General features: G+C 36.9%; 1 protein-coding gene across 2 annotated transcripts in view; it reads left to right on the top strand.

Annotated features, from left to right (window-relative positions):
• The window catches only part of ELP2 (elongator acetyltransferase complex subunit 2), a 40,492-nt gene extending 19,619 nt beyond the window's left edge, over nucleotides 1-20,873 (top strand). The window contains exons 9-22 of one of the 2 annotated variants that reach the window (XM_033060469.1): nucleotides 369-464; nucleotides 2,147-2,247; nucleotides 4,201-4,332; nucleotides 4,819-4,968; nucleotides 7,263-7,451; nucleotides 9,524-9,590; nucleotides 11,149-11,244; nucleotides 11,365-11,422; nucleotides 15,040-15,112; nucleotides 15,516-15,702; nucleotides 17,303-17,424; nucleotides 17,884-18,026; nucleotides 18,573-18,686; nucleotides 19,634-20,873. In XM_033060469.1, the coding sequence (XP_032916360.1) occupies nucleotides 369-464; nucleotides 2,147-2,247; nucleotides 4,201-4,332; nucleotides 4,819-4,968; nucleotides 7,263-7,451; nucleotides 9,524-9,590; nucleotides 11,149-11,244; nucleotides 11,365-11,422; nucleotides 15,040-15,112; nucleotides 15,516-15,702; nucleotides 17,303-17,424; nucleotides 17,884-18,026; nucleotides 18,573-18,686; nucleotides 19,634-19,790 (1,685 nt within the window). In that variant the 3' untranslated portion in view covers nucleotides 19,791-20,873. Of the gene's footprint in view, nucleotides 1-368; nucleotides 465-2,146; nucleotides 2,248-4,200; nucleotides 4,333-4,818; nucleotides 4,969-7,262; nucleotides 7,452-9,520; nucleotides 9,591-11,148; nucleotides 11,245-11,364; nucleotides 11,423-15,039; nucleotides 15,113-15,515; nucleotides 15,703-17,302; nucleotides 17,425-17,883; nucleotides 18,027-18,572; nucleotides 18,687-19,633 lie in introns of both variants that reach the window. The other variant, XM_033060462.1, reaches the window with a different exon arrangement.
• The last annotated feature ends 2,026 nt before the right edge of the window (nucleotides 20,874-22,899 follow it).

Below are 22,899 nucleotides of genomic sequence, written 5' to 3'. Positions count from 1 at the left end.
AATATAATGAAGTGTGTATGATGTTATGTGTAAAAAGTGCTCATGATGCCTCGTGCAAATCCTAGTTCATTGTTTGAAATATATTAATACTTGTGTTTTCAGTCTTTTGGAGGTGCAGATTTGAGTAAGAGTATGTGTAGTGCCTGAGAGTTCTCCAGAAATTCTGTGACTCCTCTGAGGTGATACACTGACCTGTGACCATCAGTCTGGTACTCAGAGCTTGTGCCAAAGTAGGATTTCAAGAAGCTGTTCTGTGTCAGGAAGCTTTTGAGATATTGGGAGATGTTGAAAGCAATTGATTGTTTTCATTAAAGGTATAAGAAATGACCCGTTCTTTCTTGGATATGCTTTTCTCTGATTTGTGGTAGATGCTGACACATCATATGCAGTTTCTTTGGAGTCTGTGTTGGCTGGTCATGAAAACTGGGTGTATGCAGTTCACTGGCAACCTTCATTTTCCAAAGGTAAAAAGACCTCAAACACTTACCAGCAATGTTAAGTGTTGTATACATAGAGTACAGTCACAGGTCTTTGTATTCTATTTGCATGCTCACTTGTTCTTGTAGACGATGACAGTCTTTAAATTTTGCAAATAATGTTGTATGATTAAGCAGAGGTTGCCTTGTATGCATATTTTCTTTAAAGAATGAAACTAAATAACAGAACTGTAAAGATTTATTGTAATTGATTTGTTGGTTATAGTGTGCAAATTAGTTTAATTAATCATTATGAATTAATAGCTCTAATAGGTTACCTTGACACATGTATTTGAAATGTCTGTTCTTCAGCAGGTAAGCATTACCTCAAGAGCTCTCGTTTTTAGTGATGTAGATTCCTGGCGTATGAGTTTTCTTGGGCATGTAACTTTAAGGCATTAGGTAGACTCCCATTGAAACACTTATTTATAGCTTAATTTTGCATTTTGCTCTATTATTTATCTTTCTTTTGAATTCCTTAAATTCTGAGAGCCTTTTTTGCAGTACTGTATTGCTGTTATGTGTCTACCTGGCATATAAGGGAAGGAGATTCTTTATTTGACATGGCACAATCAGAACCCTTGAATATTTGTAGTGGCAAAGGTGTCTTTTTTTCTGATATATTTTAGAGTTACTGATGGCAGGTGACTTCAGAGGTACAAAGGACAGCTTTGCTGGTGTATATACAAGGGTGCCATTAGAATGTCAAACTACGTGTAGTGTAAGACACAGGACTTGCTCTAAAAGTACTGATTTAGTTATCTAGTCCTTAAACTTTTCTCTTTTTTTCTAAATTAGAAACCAGTAAAAGATTTAGAACTAGGTTTAGGCACAATGTAGGCCTGTCAACCTTGCCCTACAATCTGAAAACTGTTGTCTTAGACCATGAAGTTTTCCAGGTGCTTCTGCATATGTGAAGCTACTTGTGTTGAAACCTGCCCAATACTGGGTTCCCCAAGTAGTTTTTCACTAGAGGCGAACTGATATGAGAGACATATTCTCAGTGCAGAAGGTAAGGTGGGAAGTCTGTTGCTAACATATCACCTCATGAGATGCCTGCCATTATCTCTATTATCAAGAAAAGTTCCTCAGTGGTTTTCCTACAGGTTTCACAACTGATGATGAGCCAGCTACCAGCTCCCTCTTCCCTATTCTGTGTTGGGCTTTTTTCTGGAGTGTTTCACTGTGTTCTGGGGAGCAGTCCTGAGTTACTGTATGTAGTACTACAGGTTGCTAGAGACTGCTGAAGTCTCTGTAGCAAACCTAACATTTTGGGGAAAAAAGCCCAAGCAGTGAATACTGGGCAATTTTAAACTAAAAATGTACTTAAGGAATAGAACTGAGAACTGCTGTGCATTCTCTTTGTGAAACTCTAGCTTTACTTGCAAATTATATTTAATTCAATATAAGTTTGGAGTGAGAAAACTGTAGAATATGGTTGTTCTTATGTATACGTTTTACTTTTTTTGGGGTGATTATGGCTGAGAATACAATATCTCCTAAAGAATGCCTGGCAAGAATGTAGAGCCTGTAAATTTGGCATATAAGAACTGCATTGCATGTCTCTGATGCTGAACAATTTCTAAAATGTGTTTGTATTTCAGTATCACCTTATTTCTTTAGAAAGTGTGCTCTGAGGTTGTAGGGTAATAATTTTCCTTGTACTGTAGATGGCAGCATGCAACAACCAATGAGGATATTATCTGCATCAATGGACAAAACTGTGATTATCTGGGAACCTGATAAGGAATCTGGAGTCTGGCTAGAACAGGCAAGTGTCAGTCTTTCTCACAATATGTGCTGTATTCAAATTGTGTTTCCAGCATCATATGGGTACTGTAGGGATCAAAAACTCTAAAATTCTGACAGAGAAAGGTGAAGTGTTTTCTTGCAAAAATACTAATTCCAATGCTCTGTTGCAAGTAAAACTATATTTTAAAAAGAAGGGATAAAATATGATTTTTATTGCTTTTCTTGTGTTCTCAGTACTATACTGAGGGGTTTATAAGGGGTGTTTGTGCTCAGCTGTCACTCATCGTGTACGAGGCAGGGGCTGATACGCTATGTACTCCTGGTGAGAGGAGGAAGAAATCCTCTTGAACTATTTGCACTTCATCCTTATGGAAATGTGACCTAAGCAATTACTGCAGAGGAGCTGACATGCAATTCAAAGCCTGGTTTTACTCACAGTAACTTGATCATTGGCTGTGTCATTAGGTTTTTCTTCCACTGGAGCTGAATACTCATGTGTCACTCATGTAGTATTCTGAAAGCTGTTCTGATGTGGATCATCCTAGATAAGTAGTACAACCAGATTTCTCTAGTGCTTTGATTGATGTCTTTTCAACTGACCTGCTTTTCCAAATTGCAGTAGTTCAGTTGAAGTTGTTTGTGTTATGCCAGCTGTTGTGATCTTTCCTGTCAAAAAGAACCTTCCAATCATCTCTTGGGTGAAAAAGTGAGAATTACAGTACGTTATTTAATCTTTTCTCTGTTACATTGAAAAGTTCTGATGCCTTTGTGCTTGAAGTAAAAATTAGTTCATAAAAGACCAATCACAAAGAGATGCCATTTGATGTCCCTAGGTGTAGCATGTAGTTGTGGCTAAATTTACAAGCTTCTAAAAATGGGTTGTGCACTAAAGCTCGTTGCAAGTTGTGGTTCTTTAATTTTACATTCTCTTTGTATTCGTTTGACCACAAATGTGCAGCTGCAAGTTCAGATCAGGCATTTTAACTGCAAAAATCCATTTTGCTTCAAGAGAGGGAAATCTGAGGTGGAAACCTGCAGGGAGGAAGTGCACAAGGGGAAGATCCCAATTTCTCTCTTTCATCATGATATGATGAACAAGATGTCTTCAGAAATTCATTCCCCTGCTCAGAGGTGAGACTAGAATTCTGCCTCTAGCATGGCATATCAAAGTCAGTCCAGTATGAGTGGTTTTTTTTTTTTTAATGAGTGCTAATTAAATGGAATTACTAGTGCAGTGCCATTTAAAATGGGACATTGGTTCATTTCATTTTGATCTTAAAAGAGGCTATATAAGAATGGGGGAGTTGAAAGCTTGAAAGAAATTGTGGTCTTATGTCTTGAATAAAACTTGAAAATGTAACTATTAATCTTTTAATAAAATTTAAAAAGTGGAAGGGCACTAGAGCGGCTGTCAGACCTGTGTGTATGCATGTGTACATACATGAGAAGTCATAAGAGAAGCACAAAACAGAGGCCAGAATGTGCCAGAGAAGGAGTGTGGATCAAATTGCAGATGTTCATGGGGAAGCAGGGTAGTGAAAATATGCTAGAGAATCTTGGAAATCAAGTAGGGAAAAAAGTGTACTTGGGAACTACTGTTTCTTTTTCATTTTTCTGTATTGTGCAACAGAGCAGTAGCCATGCAACAGATGATAAGGAGCTGTTGCATCCAACAAGTGGACTGAAACACAGAACATTTGGGTTTGCATCTCATCTAATGCAGTGATTTCTTTCCCTTTGGGGGATCCTATCTTGAGATGTCTGTGAAGGGAGGCTCCATTCAGTTGGCATGCAGGTTTAATTCCCATGATGTTTCACTCTTAACTTTACAATGAAAATATTCTTCAAATGTGTTTATGTGTTTAATTTGAACCCTTTTCTATAGGTAGTTTTTAATCTCATGGAGTAAGAATGATTTTGTAGGAATGGAAGGCCATTTTTATGGATGTTTCACTTCTGTTCATTAATTTAGGTACGGGTAGGTGAAGTGGGTGGCAATACTCTTGGATTTTTTGACTGCCAGTTTAGTCCAGATGGTTCGATGATCATTGCTCATGCTTTTCATGGAGCTCTACACCTTTGGAAACAGACTACAGTTAATAAGGTACATTGGTTTTTTTGTTGGTAGTATTACTTTAAAGAACTGTACTTTTAAGTCATTTGAGGTAGGTTTCTGTTATTAATAGAAAAGTGTAACAATATAATTTAAAATTAGTGATTGAAATAGACCTTTTCTGAGTATAATATTCTGTAGGTGTTTCACTCCTGCATAGAAGGGAGGTTGAAATTCTCCAGGCTCTAAATTCTCTTTCTTACCTGTGGGGATCATGAAGTCCTTTGAACAGGTTGAACTTCTTTGTAGTTATGCTTTGTTCACAGCTGAACAAATAACACGAGTTTCTTTCAGATGGGAGTAATAAATACATCAGTATTTGTGTCTCTTCAGCCTCTCTTGGCTTCTAATAAATTGCTGCTTACAAATGTATTTTTCTTAGTTTATAATAAGTACATTCATACTCTTAATTTGCTTGGAATGTACCAATCAGTCAAATGAAAAATTCCTTACTTCTTTGTGGAACTCTTTTAATAGAAAGAATGGACTCCAGAAGTTGTGATTTCAGGACATTTTAACAGTGTAGAGGATGTAAAATGGGATCCAGAAGGAGAATTTATCATCAGCGTGGGCTTTGATCAAACTACAAGGCTCTTTGCTCCATGGAAAAGGAAGGAAGAGACAGAGGTATGATCTTCAAAGATTTTGTGAGTGTGGTTAAGGAACCTTGGTTGGTCCTGAGTTTGGAATGAGTTGTCTGAATATAACTCAAAAGTTCCCCAAGTGATGATCTATTTAAAACTGCTTGGTTTGGTAATTGAATGTGTGCTGTTTTCACTTTAAAAGTATTAGTGGCAGAGTTTTTGCAGTCACACAGTATGATTGCAGTTCAGTCCCAAGTCCATGTCCAGATTACCTTCAGTTAGCGTTCTCCCAGAGTCTTGGAAAACATGCTCTGCATTAATTCAGAAGGAGGAATACATGACTGGTACTAATAACCACCTATTGCAGTGTTTAACAATTGGCTACACTGCTGCAGGTAAAGGAAACTCAACTTTGGTTGTGCTTTTTTACACTAACATAATCTAAATAAAGTTCTCACTGTATTTTTTTACATTAATTTTGGTAATGACTCTGTTTTACTAGAATGATTATCTGAACTACATGGATGCAGCTGGTACCTGTCCTGTTCTAACCCCCAGCTAGCAACTAAGGACCACACACAACTGCTTGCTCACTCCTCCTGCATTGAGTTGGGGGGAAGTCTGTTTAGGAATGCAGAAGTTCCTGTTTCTTGTTTCTTATGCATTTTCCTCCTCTGCAAATACAACCTTTTCTGGCAGAACAGTACCACTGTTCCATTCAGGAAACTGGCAGAAACTAGACTGACTGTAGTCATATGGGGTCCTGTGCCATTAACTGGGGGAAGCTATTGTAGCTGTCTTATCAAAGCTTCTGTAATGTAGACCAGCACAAGAGGTCTGATGTTTTTGAGAGTGAATTTGGCATCGGTTCTTTGATTTCTTTTTTCCAGGCCACACAGGAGTGGTGGCAATCCAGTTCAAGAGCTACACTTTGCCTTGTGTTGTAGGAAGGACATTTCCAGTTTCCTTCCCCACTTTTTACCCTGATCTCCACTCATGAGGGTACACTGAATGTATTGAAACAAAGTTCAGGGCTAGCGTGTGATGTAAGTTGGCAGCATTCAAGAATTGTCAATATCACTTTCTCAGTGACCTACTGAAGTACCGCTCTTCATTATGTATGCTGCTTGTTAAATTTTAATCCTGTCTTCTGAGAGAAGATAAGAAGAGCTTGTTGCACTATTTGATTTTTTTTTTAAAGAATGAATGCTTTTTTCCTCACTGAAAAATAATCGAGCCCTTGTGAAGTCTGAAGTCAGGAGGTTTTGTAGGATGCCTCAAATTCTTTCAGGTCCTATTGGAAACTTCAGCATTCAAAACTCATCTGAATTTTTAGTGTGATGTGTGCAGTTTACAGTCAATATAATGCCTTTGGTTATATTTGTATGATATCTAGTCTTGGCTACAGGCATTGGAATACTGAAGTAGTTATTTCAATTAATTCTGGTTCTTCTAGCTCTTAACTCAAAAGTACACGTTGAATTTTTGCAACTGAAGTATCATCTAGGTGAAGTAGCAAATGACACTTAGGAAAAATCTCTTCATGAAAGTGCATTTGCTAGAAAATAAATGTGGGTTTTTTTAAGAGTAATTTTTCTCATGTGTAGAGTAAATCAGTTTTTTAGAAAAGTAATTAAAATAATATCTTTTTTGCTAATATTCTTTGTTTAGTATGACTATAAAACTAGTTTGTCTCTTTTGGTTAACTGTTAATTCTTGTTTACTTGGATTAACACTTGAAGAGTGGGTCGAATATTTCAGGAAAGTAGGAAAAAAGATAATCTACAATTATGCAAATTTTCCAGATTTTTTTGCAAGAATCTATTACAGTTTTGTCAGTGTTTTGCAAAGCTTCTATTAAATGGTCTCACTTAAATCAAATATTTAAAGAAAAAAGGGAAGTAGGAACCTCTAGCCTGCTGATAGCAATTCTGCTGCTCTTTGTGAAAGATAGATGAAGGAAGCAAGATAATTATCACTATCTTTCTTAGGTCTTTCAGACCTACAGTCTTGGAAATAGTAGCATACAAACCTCTTTTTGCTTAGGCAAATTATGTTCTATTCCTGACTTTCTAACATAAAGAATCACAGTAAGTGCCTTAAACACATCTGTGCAGTGACACAGTTTACTAATTACAGAAATGGTTTGGTGGAAAAAGAGGATTCAATTGATGTATGTGAGCACCAGATTTATGCACATCAGTAGAAGGTTGCTCTTAATTTTACTTTGGGTTAATAAATTCAGCAAGTAAAGTAGTCGTGCTTTTTTGGAACTTTAAATTGCGCTGCTTCTCTGCTTAAGAATTGTGTTTTAGCTGTGTGTCTGCTCATTTTTAGGTAACCTGGCATGAAATTGCCAGGCCTCAAGTACATGGATATGACTTGCGCTGTCTGGCAATGATCGGCCGGTTTGAGTTTGTGTCAGGAGCAGATGAAAAAGTGCTTCGAGTTTTTCGTGCTCCCAAGAATTTTATAGAAAATTTCAGTAACATCACTGGTATCCCCATGGAGAAACTCTCCTCCCGTGTAAGTATGCTAAAGCAATTCTTAACCAAGAGAACCCTCTTAGATGTAGAATAAGTTAATGCTTCAGAAAACGTCAGAGTGCACTAAACTTTGTAAAAATTCTTTTAGACCTACTGAAACCATAACCTTGCTTTTCCTTTCCCTTCTGCTTACTTCCATGTGTGTTGTTTTGTGTGTATTTTTATGATGTTGTCATATGAAACAGGTTCCATTTGAAGCCAAACAAGACCTTGTGTCGGAAATTGAAAAGAGTGTGGATAAATCTTAAGTAACTCAAACCAAATTAGACTACTGTAGACTCTTGGAGAGTGCCAACAATGAAGCCTGTTAACGTGTTTCCCCTTAGTTTAAGGGTGTAGTAGTCTTGTCTAGATCTAATTATTGTTGTGTGGTTATGTGTTGGCATTACTAATTTTTTTAATTGCATACTTGGAAATAGCATAAAGCTTTTGGCACTATTTTTAGTTCTTACTTACAAATATTTATAAATATGTGTTTGCTCGTGCTTTATTTCCTCTTAGCACTTGGAAATTTTCTTGAGGCCTTTACATTCCAGTTCTTAGTTGTGGGTATGCCAGCTGTCCTGTATGGATATGAGGTTGCTATCCTTAGTTGTGGCTATGTCCTTGCTATCCTTTGTTTGCTCCTCATTTGCATTAAGGTCTAATTCTGATTTTGTCTGCATTTTGCAGAGCAGACCTCATTCAAGATAGTTGCCTTTGTACAGTGCTTTGCGCGCTCTTTGGAGATCTTGCTCAAAAGCAGGGCTTTCTATGCAGTTTCTCAGAGATGGATCAACCTTTCCATTTAATTTAACAACTGAAATATCTGGGATAGAACTAGAATAATTTTTGATAGCAAGAAGTTATGTACATAAATAGCTGTTTAGTGCTTTAATTCCACAAGGCTTTGTAAGCATTTGCATTAATGACCATTGTACAAATAACATTGTGCTTTTATAAGGCTGGCAGATGACATTATTTTACTTAAAACAGACTTTTTATTGGCTCTTCCTCTGAGTCCTGCTTTTTGATTCATATCACAAAGTGTTTCACGTGGGTTTTGGTTAAAGGCTTTATGAGTGCTAATTACACAGCTGCTTTTAAATAGCTATCTTAAAATTGCTTTCTGTGAAAGCTTTTTTATCAATAAAGTAGGGAAGCTTTTCTTTAATTTGTCTTAAATGCCTTCTTCAAAAAGGTACCTGAAACCAAAACCAGCTTTATATTCAAAATGGGTTATATGCAGTTCAAATCCATGGGATTGTATTTTGCTTGGATTGTAATGAGGAAGCATTTTTGTTTTAGACGCCTTATGCTTGTCTGGGTCTCTGACACATTTTCTTATCTAATTATGAACATTTAAATACATTTTAAGCTGTCACCTTATAATATTTATTTAATTCTGTAAAACAGTCTTTCTTTGAACTTTTCTGATACCATAAGGAAGTGTGTTTACAGCTATTAAATCTTTTTTTCTCTACACAAAGGCCCCCCAGTTCACTTTCTAAATTTTTAGTCTTTTCCCTACACCATTATGGAACTATTTTCTGTCTGATGATTTGTCTTTCCCTCGTGCTGCTTTAAACAGACATGTATTCCAGCCACATCTCTGCACTATTTACTGAGTTGTATTTCAAGTTGTGGTCACAGGCAGTCACCCTCTGTTCTCTTTTCCAAAATGCTACTTTATTATTTCACTTCAGAACAGCGATTTCCCAGTTCTATTGTGTTAAAAACTGCAGTGCTCTCAGTTAATAGATTAATTGTCATGTATGTGCTAGAATAAATATAAGTGTGGAAGAAAATCTGCAATTAGCATTGAAGAAAATCCTTGAGCTGGGACCTTAGAAAAGCGCTTTTTTGTTGTTGCTGGTTTTTTTCTTCTTGCCAGAGTACTGTTTTTTGTTTTGTCCAGGGTATGTTCTGGACAAGAGTTTTTCAAAGCACCCCTTTCATTTCTCTAGGAAAGTAACTCTAGAAATTCTCAGGGATTCCCTAAGCTGTGGCCTTTGAAATCTAAGTCTATATCACAATCTGTGTGTAACCTTTCTTTTTTCTTTAATTCAGCAGTCATCTGATCTTCCAGAAGGTGCAACTGTGCCAGCTTTGGGATTATCCAATAAAGCTGTTTTTGAAGGTATTGTATGAGAACTAATGATTGTAGTGTTTCATGTGGAAACTTTATTTAAGGGATTTGTTTTAGTGACATTTTAGGTCTGTAAGTGTAGGCTTGACTGCAAGTTCATAATCTAGAAATAAAATTATGCGAAGTGTTTATTTTTTTGCTAGCACCTAAACACGGTGCCTAAAAGTGAAAACACAAGTAAGGAAGAATTAGTTAGCCAACAGTAACTAATATCTTTGAGAAGCAGTGGAGATTATTACATTGTGGGGCAACAAGGAAGGAGGGACAAACATCTCCCTAGAATGATAAAAAGTATTTTCCTGAGACTGGGAATGAGACTAGGAGTCTGATTCTTCTTAAAGTCTCTGGTAAAAATGCACTATAGTGGAATGTACAAATTGGGTCAGACCTGTTTTTTCTCTGTTTAAAGCTTTATCAGAAGGTGTGATCTACAAAAGGAAGCATTTTAATAAGCTTTGTCTCCAGGGTCTTCAATGGCAGTAAGCCAAATTTTCCTTAATCATTTATGAGAGAAAAACCGACTCTATTGTACTTGAAATAACTTGTAAAATATTTTTTGGCAAAGTCTTTTCCCCTTGCTTTCTCATGAGTTCTTCAAATGAGAAAGAACAAAACTTCCTTCTTCTGGATTATTGCCACACACAGAATAACTAATTTCCATTGATTTCATGTGGCCCAACCAGAAGCAGCTTCATGAATAAAACCTTCCTGCATCATCCACCACTGCTCACACAGTGCTGTCAGTATTGATGACTTAGGGTAAAACACCACAGACATGTTCTCTCTTACTCTGCAAAGGTGAGTGATGACCAGATAGTGGTCTCAGATGCTCATTTCATTTGCAAAGAGAGCAAAGATGGGATGAATGAGAAGATAGTCTTTGCTTTGCTTTTTCTGTACCTTCTTTTTGAAACAACTGTGCTTGAGATGTATATTTGGCAAAAAGGTAGATTCTGTCTGAGAGGAGCTGTTCCGTATCTGTACCTTTTTCTTAATACCTTCACAAAGACAGAGTTGAATTTTAACTTACAATTAACTAGTTTCAGTTACCTCTGGTACTCTTGTCTAAAGCTAAGGACTGAGCCCTCAACAGTTTTGCTGAAGTTTGCAAGTTATAGATACACCTACTCAAATACGGGTTTTCATTTAGTGATCTACATCAAGTTTAGGAACTCATCATTTGTATCAAAGATTTTTGTCTTCAGCTTTTTCAAATACAGAAGGAAAGGTTTTAACATTGAGGAAACACAGGTTGAGCTCTGGTGGCTGCTTTGCTCACTGAAATTCTTTTTAGGAATCTCTGAAAGATTGTGCTGATGGAGAGAGGTCAGTTTCAAAATGAAGGTTAGATTATCTGTTTTTTAAAATCTTCTAATTCTTATATACATTAGAATAACTAGCTTCTAGTACTCATTGTAACTGCAAGCAGAGAAGCCTAGTTTCAATTGCTTGTAAAAAAATACAGATGTTTTTTACTTGTATAATAAGTCCATGCATTTTTCCTCCTTTTAAGCATGTTCTCTAGCTAATGAAGTCCTTACTTTACTAGGAGATATGGCTGTTCAACCAGATGAGGATGAAGAATCATTTAATACCATTTCGAATCAGTATCCAGAGATTTATTTTCAGCCCTTGATCCTTACAGGTATGAGAATAACTTCTGTTGTAGGAAATGGAGAATGAGGTTCATTGGATATTAACTTGAAGCATTGTTTAGCTGATGTGAAAAAATCAAATTTGAGTAGGCTGTGCAAATCTTTTTTAGAACCTCCACCAGAGGATCACTTGCTGCAGAATACCTTATGGCCTGAAATTCAGAAGTTGTAAGTTTTGCTTTTCCTTTTTTTATTTGTTACAAAATTTCCAGAAAGCTGCTGCAACATGTTAATGTAGCCTGGTCTTGTAACTCTTCCTATTTCACTGTGTCGTTTGACTTCGTGTGTGCAATATTACTTGTGAAAGAAATAAATTATATATATATATGTAAAAATTAGGAAGCAATGAAGAAAACAGAAGTTAGACCTGATGTATCACAGTTTTATTTTACTTGGTTGTTTGTCCTTAAAACCTTGTCTATACTGAAAGTCTCTCTGTGTAAGGAGTTTTCTGCTGCTTTCCACTTCATGGTGCAGGCTTACAGATGTGGTATGGAAGTAGAGGCTGAGCCATCAGTGGAGGAGCTTGCCCCTAACACGTGTCACAGTTGTAAGGTGCAATAGATGGAAGCAGCCACCAAATCAGGATATGTGTCTAGTGGTAAAGTGATAAATGTTGAGTAAGATGGTTACAAACCCAGTTTGGGTATATTGAATGCTGACAGAGTGGTTGTCAGTTGCAAGGATAGTGAAGTTACATGATCACGATAATTGTTTTGAGATTGCAGGGTTTTAGAATTCTTAAGCTGTGTTTTCTTCCTTTTCTGATATTCACAACAATTTTCTCATGAATGTTGTCACACGATTTGCTCCCTAGGGATCCCAGTAACAGGAAGCTATACTTTCACAATATTCAAAGTTTTGGTATCCATCTTCAAAGTATAGCAAGCACAAAGAAATTGAATAATCTCAATCTCTTGTGGGTTTATTTATCTGAATCTCCTGGAAGGGGTGTCAGACTGGAACAAGATGAAAGTTGAGCCTTTGCTGATGGTTACAGTTACCTCTATACATTATCAATTTTGTGAGGGAGGAAATAAAAAGCTTTGGGAAAACACTATGCAACTTGCTTTCATTTGACAGAGGGGGAGGGTCTGTGGGAGCTCATCTTTGCCTTCAATTAGGCAGTAAATCTGTTTTGAATGCTTTTCAACTTTATTACTGTGTTTGTACTCAAAAATGATTTTAGGAGAAAGCCAGTGAATGTTAGACCCTATCTGCACATTTTGTAAATTATAACTGTTACTTTAACTGTTCTTCAGTGCATTCTGTGGCTGCTAGTGCACTCACATAAGTAGATTGATAAGGGATGTTTAAGTAGTGAAAAGGAGCCAAGGCCAAAATTCATCTTCATTTGCCTTTGACATTTCACAGAGTCTAGTGGGACATCAATATTTTATACTCTGCTATGGAAGTACTGCTTCTCTGCCTTTATATCCTGCATTCATTAAAACAACTTCATTTTATGACAGTCTTCAGATGACTTTTATCTAAGCAATTTTTTCTCTTTTTAGAGACACAGCTAATGACATAGATTATTTTATGCAAGAGCAACAAGATGTAAAGCATTCATAGACTTTCAGATTTTTTGCTCAGAGTAATCTTGAAAGAAGTAACATGAAATCGCATAATGTAGATTTCAAGTTGCCATAGCAGCAGAAGAACAGTGTGAGGCACTGACTTGCTAAAAATAGCTTGTTTGTCATTGACATTTGTGTATTCCTAGCTCTAACTTGACACCAAATTTTGAAGGATTAGTGTTGGGTTTTGCAGAGTGTTTGCTTGAGGAGGTTTTAGTATGAAGAACTTGCTGATTTTTTTACATAATGTAATAACTTTAAAAATATGGTAAATCTTATGAGAATATGCTAATCTTTATCCCCTTGGAAAATTATCATAGGGAGTTCATATGCAGCATGCTGAGATTAAAGCTTGAGTGTTGACATAAATATATATGTTTATATGCATCTACAGTTCATGTAATACACTTGGAAGTTGGAAGAGATACTATTTGACACTAGAAAATTACTGTATTAATTTGTCTGGACACTTGAAAGTCCATTCAGTCTACCTGTGCATTAAAAGAATGCTATGAATTGTACAATGCTGAAGCAAAATTGCTTGCAGTTGAAAATACCATTTCATTATTCATTCATGCAGTTACTTCTGTCCATTGTGAACCTTTATTTGGTGGTGTACTACATAGTGAAGAAATCAAATTTTGTTTATGGGATCAGAGGATGGGACTGTATTGTAGCTCCTATGCTGTCAAAGCTCATCTACACTGTTTTAAAACAGCATTTCCTGTTGCCAATAGCTTAATTTTCTTTACTGAAGAGCTGCTGGTCTTAACTAGGATAGTCCTGCTCAAATAACTTTGCAAGAGACAATATTTTATGTTTTCTGTTAATTTAATAAGAATGGTTACGTTTTGGCACTTGCATCTAGCAAAAGAAGCATTGCATACAGAAGCTTGAAATGTTTCTATCAACTGCTCTTCAGTACTACCTTTAGGAGATTAAAAGCAAAGCAACTGAGGATTTGTTTCACAAGTTATTTTCCTGTCATTGAATTTCAGGAAATTTATTTTTTTGATGCAATGAATATTTTTTAGTTTTAGAAAATTGACTTGCAGTGGTTTTCACTACAAAACTGTCTCCGGGAATGTGCTTTAAAAGTAAGCATTATGATAAAACTCCTGCTGGTGGTGAATTAAGAGTAAGACATGCAGTAGTACCTTCATCATTATAAAATACACACAAATTTGCAACTTAACGTTTCAGTTAGGGGTACACACCAGTCCCTCTCCCTGTTAAATGGTCCAGGCAGTTACATTTTATAAAAGCCAGTGCATTCCCAGTCTTTAGACATGGCTTTGGCAGTCTGTTGATGGGATACGCCCAGCAACAATGCTTCTGACTCAGTTCAACAGATCCAGACAGTAATTTGTCATTTAAGTAGGTGGCTGTTCTGGCTGCAAGTGAAATCCCATGAACATTAGTCCTGTGTAAGAAGTTAACACTGCTGACCAAAGGAGTTTATTAAGAGAACTGTCCGTCTCTTCAGAACTAGCAGAATCATTGGAAACCACCCCACCCAGCTGGTATTGAGCTGATACTTGTCTACTGTTTATAGGTTGCATCTCCAATTTTATTTTTTGGTGACTGATTTTAATTTGTGTTAGTCTGTATGGAATTTCTCCTTATTAGTTAAATACTAGTCTGGATATCTGAGCTTAGATTTCACCAGAACTCATGCAAAGATTAATTAAAAATGTATTTCTGGAGAAGGTTAGAAATCTTGGGGGTTTTACAGAGGTTTTTTTCCTTTTCCAACGTGATGCTTGTCCTTTAGTTCAGAAATCATCTTGCAGTATTTCACAGAATAGGCATCCTTTGTGTGTTTGTGGCATATTTCTTCAGTGATTTTCAAATATGTGGTTTTTACTGGTGGTGTTAAAATTGCTTTTTAAGAAAATAAGGATACATTAAATGCTGCTTTAATCTGCTTTGTTAGTCATTAGGGTGTTTTTTGCAGTGCTGATGTTTTAAGACTGAAATGGGCTGGAGAGATTTTTCTGTAGCCAGCGTCTAATGGAAGAATTTGTGCAGATGTTTAAACTGAAAGCTGAACAAATTATTTGGGATCTAATACTGAAACAGTGGTGAAAAGTTCTTGGCAGGTGCCTTTCATTTTTGAAAAGGGATTTAAATTAATATAACAACTTCGATGCATACTGCAAAAATGACTGTGGTGTGTTAAAATTATTTTCTTGTGTATTTCAGGTATGGACATGGATATGAAATTTTTTGTGTTGCTTGCAATAATTCAAGCACTATAATTGCCTCAGCATGTAAGGTAAGAAAAGATTCTAGCACCACCTAGTGAAAAATGCTGTCTGATTTCTGGGACTGAATTTTTTTCTTTCATGAAATGTGAGAGATTTTGTGTAAGTGACAGTTGCCTTGCAAAGGTGAGGGTGGATTGCCAGTAAGTTATTATTTTTAAATTTTCTATGATTCATTTGAAGATATTAGTAAGATAAATTCTAAAAAATTTAGGTCAGACATGTTTTCTTACAGATGTATTGTCAGTATGAGAAGAAAGTAGGGAAACAATGTTGAAACCTCCCAGAAGAAAGATGGATCTTACTTGACTGCAAGCCTTACAACAGGCTGTCTAATATCTTACTACTTTGAAAGGTGTGACTTTTATACTTGCTCTCATTAATTTGCACTGATATTTTTTTGCATCCATACAGGCTTCCAAAAAAGAACATGCAGCAATTATTTTGTGGAGCACTATTTCTTGGAAGAAACTGCAGAGTTTGTCTTTTCACAATCTGACTGTTACTCAGCTGGCATTTTCTCCTGATGACAGTTTTTTGCTAGCTGTTTCTAGAGACAGGAATTGGTCACTGTGGAGGAAACAAGATTCCTCAGAGTCAGGTAGGATATGTGAAGTGGATATACACATTTGTAGACTGGACAGTTCATTCAATATTTTTGGCTGCAAAATATCTGAATAAAATATTGATAAAATATTTTAATGGACATTTTGCTTACAGCTCTGAAGATTTATTAGTGTTGTAGGCTCTTGTGGATTTAAGAAATGCAATTAATGTGTGGAAAGATAGAAAGGAAATTAAAATACAGAGAAGAATATAATCAGGCTTTAGATGGTGTTTAATTGATGGATGTAATGAAGTCTGCTAGTCCTCATGCCTTCTGCATGTGATTGTATGTTTGACTTACTGAAATCAAGTATACAAGCTGAACTTCATATTGGCATTCTGTCAAGGAGAGCCTTCATCACAGACTTAGTTCTGCGCAGGCATAGCCGGGAGGTTCAGTGCTGCACCCGTATCCTGCATAGGCTGCCTTGTCCCTGCTCACATGGCATGACACTTTGAGACTCTTGACAGGATTAATATCTGTCTTTGGTGTGGCTTTCTGATAACCCTACACAATTGATTAATTTGACTAGGACTGGCTATGTCTGGAAAAGGAGCTGATAGTAAGGATTCCAGCTGACTTTCTCATTAAGACTTTGAGCCTTGCGAAATCATGAGGAGATTGCTATTGAACACTTTAATAGAATCCTAGAACAGATGCTTGTGCTGAAAGGGATTATCATTGCACTCTTGGCTTAATAGCATATAAACACTGCTGGGCTCTATAGAATGTTCCTAGAGACTTGGCAGTGAGTTTTGGCCCCTTCAGACAGTGTCCAGTTGTATCCTGGCTTGAATTTCTGTTCTATTCAGACTTCTATTCTAAAGCCTGGCATATTGTCCACAGTAGTTACACAATGGTTCAGGAAAAGGATCATGAATACTCATAGCAAGTAGAGGAAATCCTCTTTTAATCTGTTCATCAATAACCCTTCTGTCTACAAATAATATCATTATCAGTTTAAAGCAAAGCTGCTGCTATTGGCATCCCAAGAAGTGGTTATTCAAAGTCTATGATCCAAAATGACAACCTTTTCTACTTAGAAAAAGCATTCCCATTTACTGATCTGCTGATCAGATTTAGTGCCTGATTGTATACATGCTGAATACAAGCTTGTCTCTTTGGGAACACATTAATCTTTACAATTGGACCATTATGATTGGAGCAGTTTGGGCTTTACTGGTAAATAGGAGCTTTAGTGAAATTACTGGGGAAACGTGAGCACATGGTAAATGTTGCACTATTCAAAAACATCTGAAGTCAGTATTCTTAAAAAAACTTCATAGAAAGAACCTGAAGGTTATTTATGAACTTAAATTCTTCTGAAAAAGAAATGCATTTAAAAGATTGAACTGTTCCTACTGTTTTAGGGCTATAAGGGCTTACTGATACGGTCTTGAACAGGTTCTGGTTATCACTGTGGTAAGTGCTGGGAAAAAAAAAAATCATGTAGTCCTAAGTATTCCCAGTTGTTTTAAAGATGTGTGGAATAATGTCCAAGTATTCTTGGAGTTCTGACATAGAGTTAAGTAACAATCACTTTTACTATGTAAAGTAGTTGTACAAGGCTTTTTCTCTACATGTTTTGTTCCAGGACCAGTCTTCACTTGCTGTGCATACACAGATAAAAATACAGCTGTTCACAGTCGAATCATTTGGTCCTGTGATTGGACACCAGATAGCAAGTATTTTATTACTGGTAGTCGGGACAAAAAGGTAATTAATGTTAAAGGAATGTAGTTATTTTAAATGTCTTTTAGAATAACAAACACTGTGTTCTAACGAGCCCCTATTTTATAAATACACAAAAATCTTATTGCATGTATTAGCACAGAAATCGGTGATACTTTCATAAGCTAAATAAAGTGCTTGAATATGTATGTACAAGACTGTGGGCTGCCAGTTGGACATTCTCCCTTCTTTTTTCATGCAGCAAGACAAGCATATGTCACATAATTCTATGGGTCTCAAGTATTTCTTTAACTTTCATAACAGAATCTGGTTTTGTTGTCAGTAACTTTAATGAAATCAGACAGACTGCCTACAAAGTTGACCATTTTTAGGGTCATCCACTGTGCCCTGGAATTATTTTAATTAAGTTATTCCTTATGTTTTTGTGCATGCATTCACAAGAAGATTAAAGTGGAAGTTCATAGATGACTCGTTTTCTTACAGGTCATTATCTGGGGCCAGTGTGATTTGTCAGTGATTACTGAAGGGAATGAGCTGGATTCAATCAAGCCTTGCTCAACAGTGCTGGATGCTGGGGATTCTGTAACTGCTGTTGGTATCAGCCGTGTGCTTACTCCTGATGGAAGGTATTGCTGGTTTTCTGTAATGCCATTTTGTATTTAATCGGAAATTAGAATTTATTCCTTTAGTCAACTAGTTTCCTGTGGGTAAACAGTTCCCAAAATCTACCTGTCAGTTATTTTGACCATTCTTTAATAGAATGACCTCTACTTCTTTTCTTTCCTAACCACATTTTCAGGTGTATGGTGACTTTTCCAAGAAGTGTAATGAGAAAAATGAAAGTGGGAGAGGGGAGGGACAGATACGTGAATACACCTGAAACTCTTTAATTCTTCCAACAATATTGACTGATCTGATTCTGTATGATAACCTCCTTTTTTCATAACCAAATGTATGTAGCAAGTTTCTGCTTTGCTCTTTTTTTTTTTTTTTTTTTGTGAAGCGGCTTTGATATATTAATTGTTTTCAAGGAAAAGTAAATACTGATTTGAAGGGCAAGGTACTACAACAATGCTTGAGTGCCTAGTTCTTTCTCTCCTGCATTAGAAATGACCTCACTGAGCTGTCTACTGTAATTTCTAATGAAGTGAATGTAATTATTCTCTTGATAGATACATTGTTGCAGTAGGCTTAGAGAATGGGAAGATTATCTTGTACACGTGGAAGCAAAGTGGGAAGGAGCCAGCGCTGGCTGACTGGACCACAAGTGCTGAAATAGATAACAGGTATGTCTTCTGGAGTGAGTTAGGAGCAATGAAATACTATTCTTCAGATTAACAGTGCTGGAGTTCTGTTCTTATAGTATAAAATATATGAATCCAGTTTGTTTCTATACAGAAAAATTGTTATCCTTTTAGGAAAAGTTTGATTCCTGAAAGTTTAAAGATATCTTGAAGCAAAACCCAGAAATTAAAATACTGGTTGTTTAGATGTATTAAAAAAAACCTCCCAATAAATACAAACTAAAACCAAAAGCTATGCAAATGGTTTGAGAAGTATTACCCTTTGTTGGCCCTAATTAAAAAAAAAGCTTTGCCTTTAGTCGTAAATACGATGATAGAAACACTGAAGAGAGACTGGAAAGGATCACTGTCTTTGTACATCAGGAAAACATTTCGGAGTGGATGACAGCAAGCTTTTGAGAGCAACTTCCAGCAGAAACCAAAGGAATGACAAGCTATATGTGGGGCTGCTGCGGTGACAGCTAGAGAGACTCTGTGGAGAGATTTGGAAGGTTTCACTTGAAGCACTCCCCTGGGTTCTTCTATCACACACTGCCATTGATAGTAACAGGAATGGAAGTTGATGGTGACTTTGGCCTGTGTGTGCTTGCAGTGAATGGGAAAGAGACACCAGATAACAGGAAATTGCAGGCTAAAAGCCAGATATCTGTCATATCTAAGTAACTGAGATACTTGACCTCCAGCTTAATGTGGTAAAACTGAAAATCAATAGCTGTTTGAATTATTGATGAGTGAGAGGATAAAATGTCATTAGTGTTAATGACCCTGCTTAATAAGAACTTAATACTTGCTGGTTGTCACAAGTCAGTTTTCCCTCAGTTGGTAGTGTTGTCTGAAGAGTACTAATTACATGAATGTTGACGTTTACCCTCACATGCCCAACTGTGTTTAACGCTTTTCAGTTACGTATGGATTTCTTTTTGTTGCAGCCAAAGTCATGCTCTTGCTGTGAAACGCTTATGTTGGAGACATCATGCAGGGAGAGCTGGACATAATGATGAGAACAGCAGCAAGTGGTTGCAGCTTGCAAGTTGTGGAGCCGATCACAGTGTTAAAATATTCAATGTCAACAGATTTGCTCTTTAGCAAAGACAGCAGGCCTGTTTGTGCCAAACAGATTCACAGCATTTTATTTCAACTTCTAGTTGCTTTGATTACTGAATTTTCTGTTTTCTGCTGTGGAAAGTAAAATATCTGACATGTAACTTATTAAAACAACTTTGGTGGAAGTTTGAAATGTCAAATATTTTTCTAATCCTGCAGTTTTGGGAATAGGAAGTATATATTTTATTTGGTGAATATCCTGGAACTGAGGGATGGGAGCTGGGGTAGGGCATGGGAGGATAATGAAAGAGCTTTGTTCACTGTAACTTGAAGGGTAAGTGGGAAGCTGCTGATACTTGGATTCTTCTGTGCTTTGAGATTCCACCTGAAGTACCGAATTTTTTTTAAACTCCTCTTGCTATTAAACTTAATTGTCGGTGGGCCTGCCAGTTCTGCCAGTGTGTGCAGCCAGAGATCAGGGTTAAACATGAAGCTTTCTCTGCCTTTGAATGTGTATTACACATTCAGGGCTGTGCAGAGCTGAATTCGTGCTTCAAGTCAAGTGGGGCTTAAAGCTGAAGTCAGAGACCATTTAAATCTTCTTGTGTCTCTCCTGTGAGCCCTCTCTGAGCAAAGTGTTACAGAAAAGCCACCTCTGAGACTGTTGGAGGGCTGTCCTCTGCAGTGGACTGGAAAAGCTTATGGATGTCACTAGGGAGGAGCTAAAAGGAGGCAGCCATTCCTTGCAATGCCTTTATGCATCAGCAGGTCCGTATCTGGTTCCAAAGTCTAATTTAGAAATTGATTAAATTTTGCGAATGAAATTGTTATTCCAGAGCTGCTTGCTACCTGCAACTGGCAATGCAGAAGTAACTGGAATTGTGTTTAACTTTTTACTGTGTTGGATATTTAGATTAAGAGTGTAGCTCTTTCAGAGAGGGCTATACTGTTTTCAGAGTAATTATGGTTTATACCTTGAAAGGTTTTGTGTTTATGTCTTGAAAGGTTTTGTATTTTAGCTCTTTATTTTTAGTTCTGTTTTTCAGCCATTAAAAAAAACCTTTAAGATGGGGACAGGGTAATAAAAAAAAAGATTTATTAATAAAGATTATTTGTTACATTTTACTTGTGGTACCCAGTGCTTTCCTTACACTAATGCTTTAGCATTCAAGTATTTGAGTATTGTATTTCACTTGTCTGGGAATTTTTAAGCAACTATATCCTGGGAAGAGAAAGACATAACTTATCACTCATGAAGTTTCCAAAAGGTGCCAAAAGTGAGACTTTATTCTTTGTCACAATTGTAATCTTCTGTCTTACAATTTGATGATAATACTGTACAATTCTTTCCAATAGTAGTACATATTGTTATGTGGCCACTTCTGGGTATAGGTGACAATGAAACATCATATTAGTTGTCCCTCTCTTTTATTTTTTGAAATGCTGTCATTAACAAGCATCAGCTTCTAGAGGATTTAGTAATCCACTACATTACCCCTGGGACTTGGTGACTCAATCACATTCATTGTTCCAGCTTTAAATGCACCAGATTAGTCTGCTGGTCTCATAAGTCTAAATGTTTATAATAGACACTTTTAATTTTCAATTTAGTTAGAGGTTAGACACCTCAACAATGATTAATATTTTATGGTACTATCTTTGCTCACACATCACTTTGCTATGCATTTAAGTAGGTGTGACTTGTATATACACCTTTATCTTCTCATAAATACACTCATGTATTTTCAAAATGTAAATCAGCATGTAAAAAATACTAGGAAATGAGCTACTGTCAATGTACTTGGCACTCTAAAATTCCCTGCTTATTGTAGAGCGTCACTGAAAATGAAGTTGAGGAAATTGATGGGATAAACGGAAGTTTTGCAAAGAACATTCTAATACCTTTTGATACATTTGAGGTAAAGCCACCCCATGAAGATTTTGGATGCATATTATCAGTATTTACTGGCTTTATGCTAATTTTGGAGAGACTGTGGTCAAAGATGTGAACAAACTGTTTTGTAATCAGGCCTAAAGGAGGAGGATTGTTTTGTCTTACAGTAGAGGTGTGTGTGACAAAGCAAGCAAGAAATGGCATGGGTCTTGCTGTTTATAACTAAAATCAAATAGTTATTGAGGTGTTGTCCAAGGCAATCTTAAATCTTTCGGTCAGGTTGTAGGTATTGAGACATCCTAAAGTCTCTGTTGGACTAACAAGCCATGGTAGCACTGATGTTAGAGGTAAGCATGCTCTGGTGTCTGGTGGATCAAGAGGACAGACGAGCTGGTTGTGCAAGCTGGGAGGATGTGGGATGCTGACATTCAGCCCGAGGACCTCCTGCCTGGGCTCCATGTGACAAGCTCCAGGCTATTGATTGTGTTAATTCCTTCAGTTATGAAATGGCAAAGAAGGAGCAGGTTATGCATCATGCTAAGCCTTAAAAAAAGTGTTACCCTGGTGTTCTTTCTCTTGTCAGCTGAGACTTCAGAAGTAACTAGAAGTGAAAATTTCAAGGAAGTCAATTATTGAACTCTGAGCTATTGAAAACATCACTTTGGTAACTCTGACTAATCTCTGTTTTCCAAAATATTTAACGTGAAGAATTGAGAATGCTCCAAGGCTCACTGCCAACTGCAGCTACTGCAGAGATGAGGGAAGAGGAGGAAGCAGCTGTGTCCTCATTTAGACTCAAATCTCACTTTAAAGAAGTGGCTGTTACAAATAAGGAAACTTTAAAATAACTGAAATGAGAAGCCAAAATATTACTTGCTCTGTTTTAAAGAGCATCTGGAGCTGTATGAAAGATGAGGCAAAATCACTGACAGGACAAAAATCAGAATTTGCCTTTTGTTTGCTGGAAGCTGGTGGAGGTGGGAGTTGTTGAGCCCAGCTAAGCAATGTCCCACCACTGCTCTTTTATCAGTGGTCGTTTTCAGGCTCTGCAGTGGTAGTTTTGAAGCAGCAGGGCACTGTGTTTACCCCATGGCTTGCCCAGCCCTTGACCCTCCAAACATTCCCTTTTTCGCACTGTGTACTGGCACACCCTCAAACAGTTGTGTGATACATCCTTTCAGACACTCTCTCCCCCAGCCAGGAGCTGCCTTTTTTTCCTATGCCAACCACCAGATTCCTCTTATCCTGCTTCTGTGT

The sequence above is a fragment of the Catharus ustulatus genome, chromosome 1, assembly GCF_009819885.2.
Source record: "Catharus ustulatus isolate bCatUst1 chromosome 1, bCatUst1.pri.v2, whole genome shotgun sequence".
Lineage (NCBI taxonomy): Eukaryota > Metazoa > Chordata > Aves > Passeriformes > Turdidae > Catharus > Catharus ustulatus.
Note: the sequence above shows the minus strand (reverse complement) of the source record. Positions and strands in the feature narration are given on the sequence as shown.